This window comes from Gadus chalcogrammus, chromosome 4 (genome assembly GCF_026213295.1).
Source record: "Gadus chalcogrammus isolate NIFS_2021 chromosome 4, NIFS_Gcha_1.0, whole genome shotgun sequence".
Classification (NCBI taxonomy): Eukaryota; Metazoa; Chordata; class Actinopteri; order Gadiformes; family Gadidae; genus Gadus; species Gadus chalcogrammus.
The window spans coordinates 9548371-9568935 of record NC_079415.1 but is presented as its reverse complement, the minus strand read 5'-3'; the positions used below and the strand labels follow the sequence as shown (position 1 = coordinate 9568935).

The window sequence follows — 20565 nt, the reverse complement described above, 5'->3', positions numbered from 1 at the left end:
TTGCTATGCTATGAGGATATCATCGTGAACCCATACAGCTTCCTGTCTGTTTTCCTGTCTGTCTGTGTGCCTTTCTACCTGTTTGTTACCTCCCTTCCTACCTGTCTGTCTGATTGGATGGATGTCTGTCTGTCTGCCGTCTGTCTGTCTGCCTGCCTGACAGTCTGTCCGTCTGTCTTCCTTCCTTCCTACCCGCCGTCTGTTTGTCTATCTGCCCGTTTGTCTCTCTCTCTGTCCGTCTGCATTTCTGTCTGTCTGCGTGTTGGTCTGTCTGACAGTCTGCAGGTTGGTCTATCCATCCACCTGTCTGACCGTCTGTCTGTCTGCCTGCCAGTTTGGCTGACATCCTCTTCAAGGTGTACAAGTTGTTGTTTAGGTGTGTGTGTTTGTGTGTGTGTGTTTGTGTATGCATGGATGTATGTGCGCATGCGTGCATGCGTGCATGCGTTAGTGCGTGCGTTTGGGCGTGTGTGTGTGTGTGTGCGCGGCGCGCGCGCGTGTGCAGGTGTGCACGTGCGTGCGTGTCTGTGGGATCCATACGACTCGCAGGGGGGGATCGGAGGAGAGACGGAAGAGGAGTGACAAGCCGAATGACAGCACGGGCACGGGGAAGGGCGTCGCAACGGCCGGGACGCCGGGAAAAATAAAGGAGGAGGAGACTGAGTGACGGGTGGAACAGGGGAAGGTGTGTGACGGGAGACAAGGCGAGGTGGGGAAGGGGAGCTACAGAGGAGACGCAGGGCCCGGGGACGAGGGAACGGAGCGGCGGAGTCTGGGTGGAGGATGGGTGGAGGAGAACACACGTATGAAAGGAGGGGGAGGATATGACGAGATGGTACAGAGGAGAAGGTTTAAAATAGTGCAGGGAGGGAGGAATATATATATACATGGAGGCATGTTGTTGCACATGTGGCCGATAAGGATAAAGAATAGAGATGAGTCAAGAGGTTGGTGTGTGTGTGTGTGTGTGTGTTTGTGTGTGTGTGTGTGTGTGTGTGTGTGTGTGTGTGTGTGTGTGTGTGTGTGTGTGTGTGTGTGTGTGTGTGTGTGTGTGTGTGTGTGTGTGTGTGTGTGTGTGTGTGTATCTGTTTGTTTGTGTATTTTTGTGTGTGTAGTTGTGTGTTTGTTTGTGTGTGTGTGTGTGTGTGTTCGTGTGGGTGTGTGTGTGCGTGCATGCACACACAAGTCTGCATGTGTTTTTGTGAGCACGTGTATTTGTTAGTAAGTGCACACAAATGTGTGTGAGTGAGTGTGTGTGTGTGTGTGTGTGTGTGTGTGTGTGTGTGTGTGTGTGTGTGTGTGTGTGTGTGTGTGTGTGTGTGTGTGTGTGTGTGTGTGTGTGTGTTTTGTAAAAAAAGGGGATAAAAAATAAACTGTGTATAAGAGGTAAGTATATGTGTATGTGTGTGTGTGTTTGTTTATTTGTAGACAATAAATAAAATGGGCTGAGAAGGAACGGTGGGGGAATGCGAGTGAGCCAGAAGAAGCAGAGGTTAAGAGTGCTGGGTGGCAAGGAGAGAACCGGATCAATAAGTAATTTCACTGCTGAGCTCAACCTGGACTGTTTTCCAATCAGGCTGCTGGGACAACAGCGGCAGGGCTGAAACCCCTCCATACCTCCGTCCTATCTCTGCTCTCTCCCTCTTCTCTTTCTTCTGTTTATATCGCTCGGCCTCCCTCTATCTCTTTCTCCCTCTCTCTCTCTTTCTCTCTCTCTCTCTCTCTCCCTCCCTCCCCTCTCTCTCTCCCTCTTTCTTCCTCCCTCCCTCTCTCTCTCTCTCTCTCTCTCTCTCTCTCGCCCTCGCTCTCTCCCTCTTTCTCTCTCCCTCTCTCTCTCTTTCACTCTCTCTCTCTACCTCCCTCTCTCTCCCCCCTCGCTCCCTCCCCCTTTCTCTCTCCCTATCTGTCTCTCTCTCTCTCTCTCTCTCTCTCTCTCTCTCTCTCTCTCTCTCTCTCTCTCTCTCTCTCTCTCTCTCTCTCTCTCTCTCTCTCGGCCACACGGCCAGGCATCTTCAAATAACGGCTCTAAAGACAATTTGCCTTGTCTTTTTTGCTATAGCAAACAGTACACTATTTGGTATATATTTTATATATATATATATATATAGAGAGAGAGAGAGAGAGAGAGCGAGAGAGAGAGAGAGAGAGAGAGAGAGAGAGTACTACATTGTGTGCTATTTATATATTGATGTATGTTCTCCCACAGGCAGTGTGCAATGCAGCCTACTATTCCTCAATGGACTTCATATGGATTTGTATGTATATATATATGTACAAACATATATGGTCCATCTGGTTTGTCAAGGCAGGGGGGAAACTGCAGCGACCGCCGTTGTCGTCGCTGCACAAGGCTGGCATCTGAAAGTAGAGGGTGCAGAGGAGGCAGGTAAAGTCCCCCCCCCCCCCCCCCCCAACCCCTCAGGCCTGAAATGATCCCGAGAAGGGCCGTGGTCCTGTTGAAGTGAGTTGCTGGTAGGCGAGAGTCAGAGGAATACAAGGCGGGCGCAATGCTTGCCAACAATATACGTTGATGGATTCCCCTAACCAATCAGGGAAGAGATGTTGTGATTGGTCCAAAATTAGCCGGGCGCTGTTGTTTTTACAATTACAGGGGGCTGGCAGAATCTAATCGAAATAGTGAATTCAGATTTCAGTAGTAGCTGACAGATGGCTATGGCATTTCTAACAAATTATACTCAAATAATATCTCATTAATCTTACCTACATCACCTTTAAGTTGATCAGAAAGAACTATTGAGCTGTGGCAATTGAGAAGGGCTTGACAAAACACAGACAGAACAGACGGACAGTGGTACAAACACTGCAGTATCGCTACAGTTTTAACAAGAGAGTACCTATCTATCTGAAATGTACTTTATTGGGAGTATTTCAGCCTGCACTTCCACTGAAGTCGAGCCACCGAAACGGCTTGGGGCCTCAGGATACATTGAACAGGAAGTTTAAAAACATTCAAAGATTTCAAGGATTCTTCAAAGTACGTTATCATTTATATATCGCACCACTGTATGGCCACAGGTGGGATTGGCTGAGTCTGAAGGTCCTGATAGGTCCGATCTTCAGCAGTCGATGAAGTCAATGAAGAAGCTCAACTGTCACGATCGGTTCCAATACTACATTGCTCCTTTACTGTTTGTGCTCGAGGCTCTAGTGGTCAAACCTGTTCTTCAGCTTTAGGAAAATCTCTTAAAACAGAACCTAGGTGTTCTGTTCCACTGTCACAATACAATGACAAAGGACCAGAAAGAGCCCATTTTTCATTTTATCTGGCCAAAAGTCCAACTGGAGGCTGTTGTGATTTCCGTGGTTCCTGAAGCTTAGCATCGATCGCTTTTTCCAATACACAATCAGACGGTGAAGCTCAATGGGAAATAGGTGTGTTCCTGGCTGCCTAATCTCGGATCAGGCAGTCCCACTAGATCCTACAGTCTCTACACCTCACTAGAACTTCTGGGGGGTGATGGCACAGAGCCTTGGGCTGGAACCTATGGTTTTTGTGCCGTGGGTGGAGGGGAGTAGACTTCAGAGGAGAGCAGATGGAGGTTCACGTTTACATTGAGTCGTTCAGCAGACGATGTTATCCCGAGCCACTCACATGGCTGAGAACAATCAGTGGTATTCAAGCAAGAGTAGGATTCAAGAGTGCGGCACAACCTAGCTCCTTAAAGAACACCTGGACAGAGTGCAGCGTAGCCGTGATACCTTTTTTGTAACCATTACAAGGATTGATTAGTGGTGGTGTAAACGGACGACAAAGAAAGAACCCTGACATATTCAACATGAATCCATAAATGCTCTTCAATAAATACTATACGTTAGCATGTTAAAAAGAAATCGAGCAGGCATATATATATATATATATATATATATACATATATATTAATATATATGTATAGGGGCCCATCTGATTCTCTCTGCCTCTCCTCGCTTCTGCACTGACTTGCTGCAGTCGGAGAGAGCAAAGCATTGCAGGGAGGAGGCTATGTAGAGAGAGGAGTTTGCCTCCCTGAAATATTAATGAGAAAATGGGCCATGCATTTTTAACCATGCGGCAGCAGCCACCACTAGGGCTTTAGCGCCTTGTCTTTTTCCAGCTCCTTATCTCGCTCGCTTCCCCTCTCTGTGTGTCAGACTGAGAATAGCTTCTGGAATTCTCTGTCTCTCTCTCTCTCTCTCTCTCTCTCTCTCTCTCTCTCTCTCTCTCTCTCTCTCTCTCTCTCTCTCTCTCTCTCTCTCTCTCTCTCTCTCTCCGCTTGTGATTGTAGTAGAAGTCACTCCTAATTAAATGTAGTATTTATCTTATTCTCCTTTTGGACAATTAGATTCACTCATAAAAGTCAACATTTGGCGAGTGGGATTGTGTGCCGGGCGTGAGTGTGTTTGTGTGCGTGGGTGTGTATACGTCGCATACACTTTTTGTAGTTCAGTAGTTTGGACAGGAGTGAACTCTGGTAACAGAGGATCAATTCTTAACGAGAAGGTAAAAAGCAGAATGCATTTCTCTTCGGTCCTCTATGCCATATACTCACCCAGTATCAGTGGCTTTGTGGATCATGTGGTGTCTTCACAATACATACATGTTTCTGGTGAAACCATGAAATAAATGATTTCACCATGCGTATATCTTTTCACCATATGATCATGCCAGACTATACTAAAGCAAGGTATATTACACTATATTATTCTATGCTACTATAATATACTGTAATATACTATATTATACTATATTATAGTATACCATACTACTAGCGTTCTATACAATACTGGACTATACTATAATATACTATACTGAATTATGCTATGTTTTTACTATACAATACTACTATTGTTCTATACTTTACTGGACTATACTATAATATACTATACTGAATTATACTTTACTATATTACTATACTATATTATATTATACTATACCAAAATATAATATGCTATGCTATGCTAATCTTTGCTATGCTATGCTACATTATAGTATACAATAAACACAGTACCATGCTATACGCTATATACCATGCTATACTATACTAGGCTATGCTATACTACCTACCTTCCTATCCATCTATCCATCCGCCATGTATCATGAGAGTGAAGAGAGCAGATGAGATGTGACAAGAGAGTGAAGCTGGTAGTCTGCTGCCTGGCTGCCTGGGAGACTGACCTAGAAAACTGCAGCAGCTCACGGAAGCGAAAAGAGGCCAGGGAAATAGAGGTAGGCTATAGTGAAAAGATGAAGACATAAGTGGGAGGAGCGGGATGATGATGATGCAGGGACGGGTAAGAAAGTGAAGCGTAATTAAAGGGAGAATGGGGGATGATGACTATGAGAAGTTTTTGTTTTGAGTTGAATTTGGCGAATAGGTTTGAATTAATCATAGGCCCAAGCTTTTTTGACTACCATCAAGGATCATGAAATCAGGAAAGCATAACTAAATATGGCACGACATAACATATGCGTACCGTAGCATAGCATAAAATAGCATAGTGTAGCGTAGCATAGCACAGGATAGCATAAAAGAAAAGGGAAGAGGCGGTGATCAGGAGGGAGATGTGAAAAGTGGGTTAGATAAGCACACTGGATTCTGATTGGAGAGGAGAGGTTGCGTAACATTCTGTCGGATTTAATCATGTCAACACATTCCTACATTTGTCCCAATTCACGCAAAAGTGTGCGTATGCATTGTTTTCAGGAACATTTCCATTCTGTTGATAACCTATGCACATCTTTATACGAATCATCGTTATGCACCAATCATTAGTTGGAAAGACACTTCTTAGGGTTTGGGTTTCATCAGGACTCAGTCTTGTTACAACTCAAGACATGCAAGGGAGTTTCAGCATTGCGCTAGGTGTTCAGGAGTCATACTATATTCTGTTGACTATTGATGTTCCACTGGGTTCCTCTTTGATGATAAACAAGGCATAGATCTTGTATTTTAGAAAATTAGCGATTGCTTCATAAGCCCCCAAACACCTTCATTTAGCTTTTTGGATTGCATATTGTGAAACAACTTTGTGGCACAAGGTTTCTAAAGGAAAGAAGGGCTTAGTGGTTAGATGCAGGGCAGGATATCTTTACAACACCTTTGCCACATAGATGTAGGGTTCATCTGACTTCATGACCTGGAAAGGAATCAACACAGCGGTATTCTCCCCAGCTCCATCTGTTCCCGATAATACTCCATTTCACCTGGAACACTGCTCTCTCCCCACTTGTTTTAACTTAATCTCTCCTCTGTCTTTGTATTTTCTTGTTCTTTCTGGTTCCTTCTTGGCCCACACAGATTTCTCCCTTTCTATGAACTTAACTTGAATGTTTTGAGTTGGCTCTCGTATGCTAGTCCGAGTTTTAGTCTGCGTTTCTATCATTTGTTATCATAACTCCAGTCAACCAAGGCGTGCCTCAAGGCTCCTTGCTCGGGCCCCTCCGTTTCCTCCTCCACACGCTCCCCCCCCCCCCCCTCGGTACCCTCATCCACCGGGCCCCCCCTCAACTGCCATCGCTATGCGGATGACACTGAGCTTTACCTCAACAAACTTTCAGCCATACTACACCCCCCAACACCTTTGCAGCTCCAAAACCCCACACATGGCTGCAGACTACTAGCACGCCCATCACAATTAGGAAAGATCAATATTAATTGTTTTAAGGTATGCCCATGACCTCTCTTAACTTAAATAAAGTACAAGTAGGCCTACGCTCTGTATCACCACACATAGTTTTTAAAAAATATATATTATATTTTACTAGAATAGGCCTACGCATTATGCCTTTAGACTAGAGGATACATAGCCTAATGTACACTGTAACTATATTAAACTCCTCATAATTAATAATAGGACAATAATCGTATTCAAAAAGGAGGATTGTACTTATTATATACTTTTATATACAGAAAATAAGCGAAAATGTCTTTACCCGACTCATACGGAACACACGGCATTTCAATCCAAGCTATGGAGCGAGTGTATTAGCTCAGGACTCGTAAAGCACAATATTGCCATCTAGTGGCCAGCTTACCCAATCAGAAACTCGTTGTATCACTACTTTTCTAACATCACAGTTATGTTATTAATTGCTTTCAACGAAAACCATGGCTTGTTAAAAAAAACGATATTTTATTTACCAATCAAATGTTCTTTTCTCAAAATAAGTACGTGTACAGCATTTATTCATTAAATAGTGGGAGCAAATCGGACTCACTGATCTTTTGGTAGGCCTAAACCAACCAGGTGGTTTTGGTTACAGCGAGACAAGCAAAGGATTTCCCCTCGCTCTGTTTGTGCTACTAAACATAAAAAAACATGAACCTGGCTCTCGGTGGGATGAGTTCTTAAACGTTTATAACAATTTAGTTGTGGCCTCGTACATTGAAACGCATAGTTTTGTAGTCACAAATAGGCAAACACACACATCGTAGGCCCTATTCTACATTGTAACAATCACTTGTTTTTTTATTTGTCATGCTCTCGCAGACCACTTTTAAGTCCTCTATCAAGGGGTAGGGTTGGCAGGGGTCCGTTTTGAACGCAAGACGTGCAGATGTCAATGACTGCGTTGCAGTCTTTCGTATGACCTCTGGATGGAGACAGTTTCCTTTGAGTAATATGGTAGACATCTGCTATTCTATGCCTCAACTACGCACAGATTAGGGGCTTTGGTTTTCCCTGATAAAAAGTGTTTTTGAGAAATTTGGTAAAATATTTCATGCACTCTTTGGCTAATATCTATGCTGCAAATGAATAAATAAATATATATATATTTCTTTGTAGCCTAAATGTATTTTCTTTTAATGGTGTGTAGTTTGACCTGTAATCATCACTTCCGCTCGCCGAAGAAGCCAAATAGGGAAGGAGCAGGCGTGACCGTCATGGGCAGAGATGTCGGCATGGTTATTATATGAATTGGGACGGAGTAGGAACCTGGGCCTGATACAGAAATAGGTAAGCCTGTTGCTACAAGTTAGAAGTCATTATAGAGTGATTGTAGCGGAATGGTCACACTTTTTGGTATTGATTGTAGCGGTCTAGCCGTTGTGTATACAAATCAGCACGCGGTAAATATGAGCATGCCGGCTTGGTTTGACTAATCGGTAATGTAAGTGTTCAAGTGAGCATGGCCACGTACATAGAAACAGATAATCAATTTGTATGACCTATATCGACCGGTTCGTTCCTACGTGACAAACTATTTTCGTTAGGCAGGTATGCACTGGGATTCGCACAGAATTGTCAAAAGTTGAACAGACCTAGAGTAACACAGCCCTGTATAAATTAAGGCTTCCGATGAACGCGTTCTCCGGTTTTATGAAAACTTCACGTTGGAAGACTTATCATCGCGAGAAATTATGCATAGTTCTCTAATCCAAAGACGATGGCACGAGCATTTGTATGTGCTCACCAGTCCACACTTTTATTCCAACATTATATATTTTATATTCAATATTATTGCCCTTAAATTGCCTTGCGTCTTTGCAGTCGAACTGTTTTTATACAGCTATACACCTGTTATTACACAACTTTGCATGCAACACCTTTTCATTTTAATAAGTGACTGCTTTCTGACTGACAGTTTATTATTAATCTACCTCGATATTAGACGTAGGGCCTATATTGATAAGAGTGCATTTGTATGTGCTCACCAGTCCACACTTTTATTCCAACATTATATATATTCAATATTATTGCCCTTAAATTGCCTTGCGTCAATGCAGTCGAACTGTTTTTATACAGAGTATACAACTGTTATTACACAATTTTGCATGCAACACCTTTTAATTTTAATAAGTGATTGCTTTCTGACTGACAGTTTATTATTAATCTACCTCGATATTAGACGTATATTGATAAGAGTGCATTTAAATCTTCTTATCCCAGGGCTAGCCTAATAAGTGTTCAGGACTCGGTATGATGGTAATGCATACCAGAGGAAAGGGCTAGGTCACTGGCCGAGGCGACATGGTTGTGACAGCTGACAACTGGCCAAATAAAGCCAGGTGCACGTGCTTGCAGTCCTTGCATGCTGAGCTGATGATGTGTTGCGGGCCTTACGTCATTGGTCATAAGCCTGGTGTAAGTTCTCAGCCGGTTTAAATAAGGTATCCTCCGAAGCACCCCGAATGACTGGGTAGAGAATTTATCAAATACAATCTGCGTGCGAGAGTGCATGTTCATGTTGATTACAAATCAGTAACGTTATATTTGTTACTCCAACGGTACTACCACACTGATGACTAATGCTTTAATTCAGATGCACATTTACGCAATACATATGCAGCTTTGTCTCCACGATTGGCTTACAGGAACATTTGCAGGACTGTACAGTTGTGTCGACCCAACGATTTAGTTGCATTATTAATCACAAACCAAATGGTGAATCCTGAATTAACTATCCTATTGTTATGACAGGATGGGTGAAGAGGCACATTTCTACGGCAATGCCGAGGTGTACTGGCGGGACGTTGCCCCCACAGTGGACGGCATGCTGGGAGGCTACGGAAGCATCTCCAACATCGACCTCAATGGATCGAAGGCCTTCCTGAAGAAATTAATTGGTGTAAGAAACTTGCATAATGATGACAAGATGGTTAATGATGATCAAGCCTGACATGATTTCTCTTTTTCAACTCTTATTAGGTCAATAACATACACGACTATGTATGTAAACAGTGACAGAAAAACAAAGTTACCAGTGCCTAAAGCGATGTCTTTAATCCGCTTGCTTTAGCGTATTATTGTGTTTATCAATTGAAGAAAATGCCATTTATGTGTAAGAACGAGGCAGTAGAAGTTTGGCACCCCAACATTTTGCGATCCCCATCTCTTGTGCTGGAGTGTAAACATGTGTAAGAAGCAGTAAATGTTTGACCCCCCCCAAAATACTGTGATCCCCATCTCTTGTACTAGAGTATAAACATGTGTAAGAAGCAGTAGAAGTTTGGCCCCTCTTAATCTCATCGTGCCCATCTCTTGTCCCGTACCCCAGGAAGGCGAGGGCAAGACGGGGACGATGTGCGCGCTGGACTGCGGCGCGGGCATCGGCCGCATCACCAAGCGCCTCCTGCTGCCCCTCTTCCAGACCGTGGACCTGGTGGACGTCACCCAGGAGTTCCTGGACCAGGCCAGGACCTACCTGGGCGAGGAGAGTAAGCGGGTGGGCCACTACTTCTGCACGGGCCTGCAGGACTTTGTGCCCGAGCCGGGCCGCTACGACGTCATCTGGATCCAGTGGGTGATCGGTGGGTACCCGGACGGGGGCGGGCAATGTCCTAAGGGGTCAGCCGTGGCTACAACTCCAACACGGGCGGGGAAACATACCGGCCGCGGCTTTTAGATTTGTGTTGGAGCTGAACGATCTGGGGAAATGATCAAATTGCGATTTTATTTAGACCGATATTGCGATTGCGAGTTGCGATTTAGCATTTGATTTTTCTTTTTAAAGTTCCTTCTGTATTATTCACTAAACAAGCAATAAATCATTCTATAGTATGACCAACACAACATTGGAAGCAGTCAACATATAAACTGCTCTTTCCTTTAGGCCAGGCCCATGTGTTGAGATGAACTTATGCATGAATTAACAACTTAATTGAACCGTAAAAGAAAAAGGAATGAGTAGTCAGTAAGATTAATCGACTGACTGGAGATCAGTAATTTAACTTTAATTAGATGAATCGTTCAGCCCTAATGTGTGTTCTTGTCGACTCTTCAGGTCACCTGACGGACGAGCACCTGGTGAAGTTCCTGGAGCGCTGCCAGGGCGCCCTGCGGCCCGGCGGCATCGTGGTCATCAAGGACAACGTGGCCTACGAGGGCGTGGTCCCCGACGACGTGGACAGCAGCGTGTGCCGGGACCTGCAGATCGTGTGCAGCCTCGTGGCCAAGGCGGGTCTGCGCATCGTCCACCAGGAGCAGCAGATGGACTTTCCCAAGGAGATCTACCAAGTGCACACACTGGCCCTCAGATAGGGGAGGGGGGACGCGCATGTTGTTTCTGATTCCGTGCCAACTTTATTTTATATGTGGAAAGTCAAGAGTTCATGCAACACACCGCTCCTTGGTTTCAGTTCGATGGTTTGACGTTTCTTTTTTAGTTTTGGTTCGAATGAGACGGCGTCAATACACCCATGTCGGTGTTTTATTAGTCATTTTTGATGAGCTGCTGCAATAAGTGCGTGACTTTGTCGCAAATTTATTATGAAGAATAACCTGCTGAACCAAAATTGGACCTTTACCAGCTTGGCATTGTATAATGAGGTGTTCCTGGTGGTGAAAATCCCAAAGTGTGTCAAGAGCAAGTGGGGTTCATGCAGACTGAACCTTGTGTGATCCTGCAACAAGCAGTTTTGGACTAAATAGAATACCAAGGGTACCCTTGTTGATTTGAATGTCGCTTTTTTATTTGTAGGTTTTGGGTCTGCATTCAGGGGGATAATGTTCCTAAAACCTTGAGTTCAAATACAATGAAACATCTTATCTATTTCACAGCAATACACATTTGAAAGAGTAAACATGGCAAATAATTTAATTATATAAGGCTTGTTGTACAGAGATTTTGTATCTGGTCAATTTGTATGCAAGTGTTCATGTGTCCGTAATGTGCTTCCTCAGATTTGGATATTAAATTCCTAGAAAATAATTATTGGGTACTGTAGTTGACTGACATCCAACCAGGACTGGATTCAACTAGGAAGCTCGTGAGCATTCATACAAAAGTACACAAGGAATCCAGTTATATAGTGGGAAGAGAAACAATCTCTAGCTGACAATTATTAATTGATTCAAGTGCAATTTAAGTACTTAAATTGTGCTTGGCTAGCTAGTGTATGCTATGTCTTCATAATGAGTGTAAGGTGTTGATAACATACAAAGAAAATGCATTAGAAAATCGAACACCTTCTCAAACTTCAACATTTGTATCTTAAAATGATGCATATATTCATTTGTACAATGAAAAAAATGAAAAATTGAGCACTTCAAAATCAATAGCCTTTAAACCAAGATTGCATAAGAATGTTGTCGACAATGTAATGGGGTCCACCTTGTTAGTTTGCAACTTAAAATCAATCAGCATTTTAGTTGATTGCATTTGGACTGTGGGCGTGTGTGTGTGCGAGAGATCTAAAAGGCCATTTCAGAATCTGTTCTCATGAAGGGGAATCTAAATGGACAACATCCACCCCCACAACGTCACGAGCAGCGAGGGAAACTGGCTAAAAGGCTGTTGTGTGCAACTCTTATATGACACCACAAGCCTGGTGTTTCAAAGTGTCTGTGTAGCAGCAGGATGTACTGGCGGCGGTGGTCGATGCCGCTGTATACCGAGGCGGAGCTGTTAGGACCACGTCTCGCTCTGGAACCGCCCGGCCTTCTCCATGGCAACCAACATCTGATCCGACTCCTCCGATGACAGCTCCCCTTGGAGCTGAAAGGTTGCCTTCAGTGCATCGCACACACTGGCGGGCATGTCTTTGGCATTGCTAGATGACAAAAGAAATATGTTTACTTTACATTAAAAGGGACGTACTGGGTTAGATAATAGTGCTATTACAATAAATCGATGGAGCTGATGTATTTGTCTAAAGCGACTTACAATAGGTGAAATCAGTGAAGATGTAACCCAAAAAGTATCAATCATCGATTGATCCAGGTCAAAATCGTTACTTAAATGCCCACAAAAATGTTATGATATTTTCCGGTTTAAGACATGCGAAATCGTTATCCTCGCATAATTCCCAGAATTTCAAACAATAATTAAAATTGAATGGAAATTCTGACATACAATAAAAACATTTATAAAGGAAACATTTTTTGGCACGTGGTTTTGTTTTACTCACCCTGCAATATAAAAGTAGGCGTTCCTATTAGCAATCAGGTCCCAGAGAAGTTTAGACTGCTCCTGCACACGATGCTGCACATATATCTTGTCCTCCTACACGAAGAAGAGCAATAAGGGTGAAATCCTGAAGGTTCAACAAACAAGGCACTCAAAACATGATCATTATCAGTTAAGCTTCACATATGGACTGTAGACTGTAATAGTCATAACAAGATTCCTAGAGGTAAACTATGGACCAGTACCTTTTGACTTAGGTGAGGGACAACAACCCAAGCCCCCAGTACCCTGCCCCCTAACAAACTAGCTCAGAGTAGTACGAATGAATACACCTTAGTTAGAGAACGTCTTGCATCATATCGCATGAACATATTTAGGAAGGTTTGATAGTGCTTCCCGTTAACACTATTTATATTTTTATTTTTTTTCCTAGCCACATTTGGATCCTTTCAATATTATATTTAATTGTGTTTTCGAACTGAAATAAACAATTTATTTTCCAAATAAATATTTGTAATATCTTGTATATATATAAAATATATTTGAACACCTAACCTTTGTTTGATAAATACATGTCTTTTTTTTTCTTTGGTTAGATGCTCCATGTGATCTTTAGTCGTGCGTCTGCTACCCTGTGTCTCACCTGGTCCCGGGAGAAGGCAGTGAACAGCTTCAGTTGTCCCTCCTCCACTCTGTCCCTCCATTCAGCGCTGAAGTAGAAGTCCTTGAACTGGGAGCGACAGCCGAAGAACAGCACGTTCGCTGCCGGCACAAGAGTGGAGGGAAAGAAATCTGTTTGAGTTGTGTCTCGAGGTAACCCCTTCACCCTTATTCACTGCCAGCGGTATCACCAACCAAACATGACATCAGGTATCCCTGCCCGTATCATACTTTTGTTTCAAATGTATTCTTCTTTTAATAGGAAACTATCACACTTTGTCACACATTATTTGATAATATAAGCGAGGAAATATTTATATGAAAGTATCCGGGAAATTTTGGCCATTTTCTAACTAGAAAATATTAATGAAAAGTTCTTCTAAACGTTTTGTGATGTTTTTTCACTGCGCCACATCAAATATCACGACCATGTTCCGGCAATAAAGAAATTTGAATCAAAGTTCAAATAAGAAAACACAAACGATTAAGTGAAATACTCCTACCTGCTTTGCCCTGTGCTATTCTCTCCTGCAGGGCCGACCTGAAGGGTGCTACTCCCGTTCCCGGACCCACCATGATCACTGGTGTGTCCTGGTCCGCAGGAAACCTTAAGGTGCCTTTCTTGACCCACAGGGGCACTCGTACCTCGCCTAAGACACGATGACAGAATAATAAACATCATGTTTAATACGGACGTTTCAATTAACTAACGTCAATCCTCATACTCATTCAAATACAATGAACAAATCAAAAGCTTGACATTGCTAGGAATGAACTTAAAATAATCTAAAGGAAAAAGTAATCGATGAATAATAATAATAATGGATAGGAAATTGTGGAGGACCTTGTGACGGGTCTAAAGAGCTGAGCCAGGTGGAGCAGAGGCCCCTGCGTGGTTTCTGAATCTGCGTTTTGTATCCAACCACAGCCACCAGGATCTGAAGCTTCCCGGGGTGGGCCTATCAGAGGGGTTGACGGGGTTGAGCTTCCACATCTTCAAGCTAACTTTAGTTTTTCAGACCATTTTATATTTTATTCAAATTGTTCATGCCCAGTATTCTATTTTGTCCAGAGCTATTGTTATAATATATTTTATACACTCATATATCATTATAATAATATTTATTATATACACAAACCGAAACCAGTTTGTGTATATAATGAATCTACACAAACCAGATAATAAATATACACAAACCAGTTTGTGTTTCTCTTATACTTTTTCATATTACATTGTTGAAGGAGCCTGAGACTCAAGAATTTCATTGCCAAAGACTGTAATTGTTGTGCATATGACAAAGAAACCATCTTTAATCTTCTTGAATCATTAAAGAATTAGGGATAATACGCTAGTATCAGTGTATTATTTAGGTTAAAAAAAACACTGTGCTCCTCTTTCTCCCTAATCTCCCCAAACCACACCCACCCTCAAATTGCAAAGCTTGCTAAAATACAACAACACAAGATATCTCCACATTGCTGCAGAGTCTGAGAAATTAACCTACATCCCTGTAGCCTTAAGGTTAACGTCTAGGTGACAGAAGGTGTTTTTTATGTCAAACATGTTGCATACACCTCCTTTAAGTCATTATAACTTTGATTTGAATTGTTGTTAACATTAAACACCACGGGTCCTATTGACCTAGTGGCCATCTTGGTTCTTAACTCAAGCTGGTTGGGGGAACTGAATGTGGAATTGCATTCTGTTCTCCCCACCCAGCTAGGGTTTAGAACCAAAAAGGAACCAAGATGGCCGCTAGGTAACTAAGGTCCATAGACACACAGTCCAGACTGAGGTGGTTGAATCACCACTAGATCCTCTCAATGCATCCACACCACCTCCATCCATAGTGGTCCACTTCAGGGCAGTGGTGGAGCGGGTGGCTCACCAGGGGGGAGGAAGCGATGGAGAAGGAACGGGGTTGGATCGGGGGGAACAGGTCCAGCAGGTAGTCCACCTTCAGCTCTGCGGTAGTGTGGGGGAAGTCACATAGGACCTACCACACACAGACACACAGACACAGACACAGACACAGACACACACACACACACACACACACACACACACACACACACACACACACACACACACACACACACACACACACACACACACACACACACACACACACTTGTAATGCATATCCAACACCGTGCCTTGATTGGTCGAAAGAACATCTTGGTCCCCATTTTGGATTCGGACACAAGGCCGATCCTATTTCTAGTTTTATGCTTGGTGGATAAAACCTGAGCCGCACCACACCAACAAAGGAGCACTGCGCTCTGTGACATGGGACACCAGTGGTACAGTGGGAGTCGCCCCCATCCCTACATCCCCCCTCCCCTCCCCTCACCTCCAGAGCGGTGCGTCTGGGCCGGCTGCAGTAGGCGTGCAGCTCGTCCTGGCCCTCCGCCGAGCTGAACTCCGCCAGCTTCTCCTTCTCCAGCTCATTGGTGGAGAAGCACTGCAGCATCTCGAAGAAGGAGCGGCGGGGCACGGCCGCCACGTCCAGGTAGCCCTCCACCAGGTGGCGCAGCGAGCACGGCTCGGGCAGCCCCTCCGGCGCTGGAGCCGCGCGGGGGGGGTAAGGTCGGAGGTTTAGATTCAGGTGCTACCTGGCGGCCATCTTGGTTCCGAAGGCTAGCTGGACGGTGAGGGACTGAATGCGGATGACCTGACAGTGCTCAAATCTAACACCACTATGGCGATAATTCAATATTCATATTATCGCGACTCATATCAAATACTTGAAAAAAGTTCTAAGATAAGTTGCCATTGTTCTTTTCTTCAGGACAACGCGTACCCGCAGTGCTGTCGTTAGCCTTGAGGATAAACCGAGAGTCTGGGTCGAGTCGAAGCTGCTGACAGAACTGCTCCACGTCCTCTGGGTTGTTACAGGGTCGCATGCTCACCACGTCTCCAGCGGTGAACCTGGACAAACACAGAATCACTCGTGTATATATACTGCATATATATTACCATTTGTATTTGTGGTGATTTTATTATTATTTATACGATTATATTCTCTGTGGGGTTTTCCTTTTTATGCTGATGTAGCTCTGGAATTCCAGACTCTGTGCCTAAAGGTCAATATCAATATCACCAAGAACTGCACTTTAGGAACTATTTTTTACACTTACTCAATGTTGGAGTCTGAGATGTCAAACTCGATGAGGCGGACCTCCTGGAAATGGGAGGGGTGAGAGACTCTCTGGTTGGACGTCACGCGCGCCGGGAAAGGATGGGATTCAGAAGGGACGCGCTGTTCTTTGGAACTCCTCTCCGTGTCGGCCGACTTCTCACCGACACCCTCCAGGAAGTGGAATGTATATCTGGGAGGCAGCCTGCAGAAACGAGGGAACGACGGAGCCGTCACGCTCAGCTATTTCCTCAGATATCATAATTAAGAACTCATTCAAATGCCTGACGTGACATCCACTCCGATTCTGTGATAAACTTGTACCATTGTCGTGATTAGTCATTGGAATGGAGAGTGGATAATACAGACTGTGTTTTTGAGGATACATATGAAGCAGTTTTCTCCATTTAAAAAAGAGGCAAAACGTGAAGGTTTGCCTCCGAGGTCACTGATGAACAATATTCAAATCATTATGAAATGATTTCTACGCAAACAAAATAGTCAGTCAAACCAAAAGGCATTAGACAAACATAGACCAAAATAGAAGCATGTTTTTTTTTTCTCCGTATTTGTAACCAACTTACGGTTGGTCCTCTGGCAGGGGGGTCACGGTGTTCATGGAGGGGTACAGAGCTGACACTCGGTCCCAGAACGAGGCCAGCCACGGGTCGATCACTGCATCCGCTCTGTTCCAACACACAGGGAGCACACTTTACCTTCATGCGACATTCACCACCTGACCCTCACTAGCGGTAGGTCACAAACAACCTGAGGACTTTTAATGTAATACATAAAACATTGTTAGTGCGTGGGACACACATAGCATAAACAATTGCCTTTCACGCTTTACTTTTTGCCCGTTATTGTGTTCATTAGTACTTTACTTTTACTTGGAAAACTACAAGGCAGTACTTGTGTTGGTGTTCAATCAAAATGTAGCTATTTTTTTACAAATATTCAATCAACCCAGTTTTCTAACTATTCATAAACCAAAGCAACACATAACATTTACCAAAATATGATACCTCATGTTCATTTAAGTAGGGAATATCTGTAAAAAAATATATACTTCATAAAGAATATCAGGTGCCATTGAGATAATGTGGTACACAAATGATCTCTTTGCTGGTAGAATAAACATAGGAAATGAAACCTTTAGCTTCCTAACGTTTTGTCTCTTACCCTAGGTCGTGTTGATCATCAGCCAGCCCCACCGACGACAGCAGGCTGGCTCCCAACTGCTGAAGGCGCTTATGAAGCTTTTTGGCCACAAAATTGAACCTACAATCACAAAGGAAAAGATTGATGTGATGACTCCGTTCTTCATATGAGATGCTTCTTGTTGTTTAAGTTACATTATGAGATGTTGGCCGTGGACGCTTTTATCCTAAGCGTCTTACAAGTAAGACTGAGAACAACCAAAGTATTAATAGTAATATAAATATATATATATGTATATATCTGTTTTTTTAGATCATATATCGAAGTGCTTTTTAAAGTTTCAAGACAAATAGTACCGCTAAGCAGGGCGCGTTTTAGAATAGTAGCGCTCCGTCACCACAAATCAGAAACAAAGTAAGCTCCGGTCATCTCTTTGAGATGTTCTCCACTTACTTGGGATAAGAAGAGTCCCCTAGCCCGAGTACTGCACAGTCCAGCTGGCACAGAGACCCAGCAGGCAAAGACTTCCTGAACAGGAAACGCCAGAAGTTCTGCCAAGAGAAGAAAATCACTATTGAATATATATCATATGATGTAACTTGTACTGTAAATACAGTACAAATATTGTCATTTCTATTGAATTTTATTTATTCCATCTTCTATCCATCTTCTTCCCTATGCTATATTACCTGTGTTCTTATATTGAGATGTTGTTTTATTGTCTGCTGCTATTTCACCTAAGGGATGTACAAAGTATCCATTTGAATAAAACATTTGCTTGTTTGGGTAACATTACCTTCATGTTATCAGGGGGGTCTCCTTGGCCAGTGGTGGAACACACAAATATGACCAGAGATTCAGAGATCAGGTTGGCCTATTGAGAGAAACACAAAGAGCAGAGGAGAGGGCAACAATACAACTCTTAGACGGCATGAGAAACAAACATCCATCCTTAACCATTTGAATATTAGGCCCAACCAAAATTATTATTTGGGTTATTCTCTCTAAAGAGAAACACGCGGAAACATTTTATGCAATAGGTTTACTCCAATGTGACAGCCTTCACACACAATGGAACAAATCAGAAAAGAGATGTGCTCTAGAATCGTTATCGGCTAAGACAGAGGCAGACGAGTTGAAACTAATATTATCACTCACTAACAGCCAACAGATGGCCATGCCATTTTTTATCACACCACAGTCAAATACCAGTACCCTTAAATCCTACTTACAGCCACCTCGAAGAAAAGGCATCAATGAAGAACATTGGATTAATATTAAAGAAGCTTTCATCTCTCTGTTGAACTGACCACATTGTAGCCGTCCAGCGGTGCCACCCGGTTCTGGATGTGCTTCCTCTGGGCCTGTCGTCCAATCCGCTGGGCCGTGTCCTGGGCGGTCCCCGTCTGGCTGCCATACAGGACCAGCAGCGAGGGCAGCGCCATTCTGGGGAGGAACAACCTGATCTTACATAACGGTTTTATATTCCACGGTATCGTCACCTATGTATATCTAATGCTATGCCCAATAATCCCATACACTCTAATCACTTGTAGCCTACACATAAGCAACGTACACACACCACAGATACTCATAGCCGCCTAGGGTATCCATCTCAACATTCTCTCTCTCTCTCTCTCTCTCTCTCTCTCTCTCTCTCTCTCTCTCTCTCTCTCTCTCTCTCTCTCTCTCTCTCTCTCTCTCTCTCTCTCTCTCTCTCTCTCTCTCTCTCTCTCTCTCTCTCTCTCTCTCTCTCTCTCTCTCTCTCTCTCTCTCTCTCTCTCTCTCTCTCATAAAGAACCTCACCTCTCTGAGAACCAGAGAGCGCTACATAATGTTATGCTGAATTTACTTCACTCGGTTTATAACGCTAAACCTAATAATTGTTGATTGTCTTGTCCTACTCAATCAGTGTTACACTGGTAAATACTCTTCATGGTACCCTCTTGTTGACCCCTTGTTGCATCATAACATTAGCCGGAGCAAACCTCAATCAATAAATAGTTGAGAACCAGATCCCTTATTCAGTTCAATTTCCAAATACATTTCCGAAATACTGACGTTAATAAGGACGGGTTCAACTTGCCTTCCAGCTTCGGCTACCTGTCTTTTATTAAATAATCAATGATGAGCTGTAAAGAGAGGAGTTTATGAAAATGACTTGATCATGCATTGGTCTAGGACGTAACACTTTACGGCAATTCTTCTCGGGCTGTGATTGGTTGGTCCAATCTTCTTCACGTGACGCCCGGTAGACGTAAATGTATACATTTTTTTATAAATTGATTTCGGGGACATGCATGATATATAGTAATCGTAAAATCATAAAGAGGGATGTTTTTAGAAGCAAGGTGATAGTAATAATGCACATTTAGCATATTACGGATGATTTAAACACCATAGAGAAAACTACTGACAACTAAAACAACTTCTAAAAACAAGGAGAAAGAAGGAGAAACAGCGAAAATAGGCCACAGCTATTTGGAATATTAGACCACAGAAAGAGATAGAGAAACTTACTGATTTCAGCTCATCGCAAGAAGCGATGTCAAGTCTTATTATTAATGTTTGATCTCAAAAAAGGATCTAAGATACTTTTTTAGTAATAATTCAACTAAGGAACTAAGTTAGGTCACTATTTAACATTTGTAACTATTTTTTAATGAGTAAAACTGGTTTGAAAACCAATCTAGACATCTCGATGGAATCATATAGTATATGCATATAGTTGCATATTGTTAAAATGTAAAAAATCGT

General features: G+C 43.1%; 2 protein-coding genes across 2 annotated transcripts; one reads left to right on the top strand and one right to left on the bottom strand.

Moving 5' to 3' along the window:
* The first annotated feature begins 7856 nt into the window (after nt 1-7856).
* On the top strand, nt 7857-13011 carry ntmt1 (N-terminal Xaa-Pro-Lys N-methyltransferase 1). Its single transcript, XM_056588742.1, has 4 exons — nt 7857-7956; nt 9421-9568; nt 9998-10250; nt 10724-13011. The coding sequence occupies exons 2-4, from the start codon at nt 9422-9424 to the stop codon at nt 10978-10980; spliced, it is 657 nt and encodes a 218-aa protein (XP_056444717.1). The 5' UTR covers nt 7857-7956; nt 9421; the 3' UTR covers nt 10981-13011.
* ndor1 (NADPH dependent diflavin oxidoreductase 1) lies at nt 11370-20029 on the bottom strand. Its single transcript, XM_056588741.1, has 15 exons — nt 19895-20029; nt 19119-19254; nt 18605-18682; nt 18262-18359; nt 17830-17928; nt 17232-17333; nt 16649-16852; nt 16312-16439; nt 15862-16073; nt 15397-15504; nt 14352-14466; nt 14011-14157; nt 13491-13609; nt 12849-12943; nt 11370-12491 (listed from the first exon to the last, which is right to left on the bottom strand). Exons 2-15 carry the CDS (start codon nt 19251-19253, stop codon nt 12347-12349), a joined length of 1785 nt encoding a protein of 594 aa, XP_056444716.1. The 5' UTR covers nt 19254; nt 19895-20029; the 3' UTR covers nt 11370-12346.
* Nucleotides 20030-20565: the final 536 nt, after the last annotated feature.

Excerpts from the sequence above, each read along its gene's own strand:
- ntmt1 (XM_056588742.1), top strand. The coding sequence starts at position 9,422 with ATGGGTGAAGAGGCACATTTCTACGGCAATGCCGAGGTGTACTGGCGG. Across the intron at positions 9,569-9,997 it reads TCCTGAAGAAATTAATTGGT|GAAGGCGAGGGCAAGACGGG; the intron begins GTAAGAAACTTG and ends CCCGTACCCCAG. Across the intron at positions 10,251-10,723 it reads CTGGATCCAGTGGGTGATCG|GTCACCTGACGGACGAGCAC; the intron begins GTGGGTACCCGG and ends TCGACTCTTCAG.
- ndor1 (XM_056588741.1), bottom strand. The coding sequence starts at position 19,253 with ATGGCGCTGCCCTCGCTGCTGGTCCTGTATGGCAGCCAGACGGGGACC. Across the intron at positions 17,929-18,261 it reads GGGGACTCTTCTTATCCCAA|GTTCAATTTTGTGGCCAAAA; the intron begins GTAAGTGGAGAA and ends TTGTGATTGTAG. Across the intron at positions 14,467-15,396 it reads CCATCGCTTCCTCCCCCCTG|GCCCACCCCGGGAAGCTTCA; the intron begins GTGAGCCACCCG and ends CCCCTCTGATAG.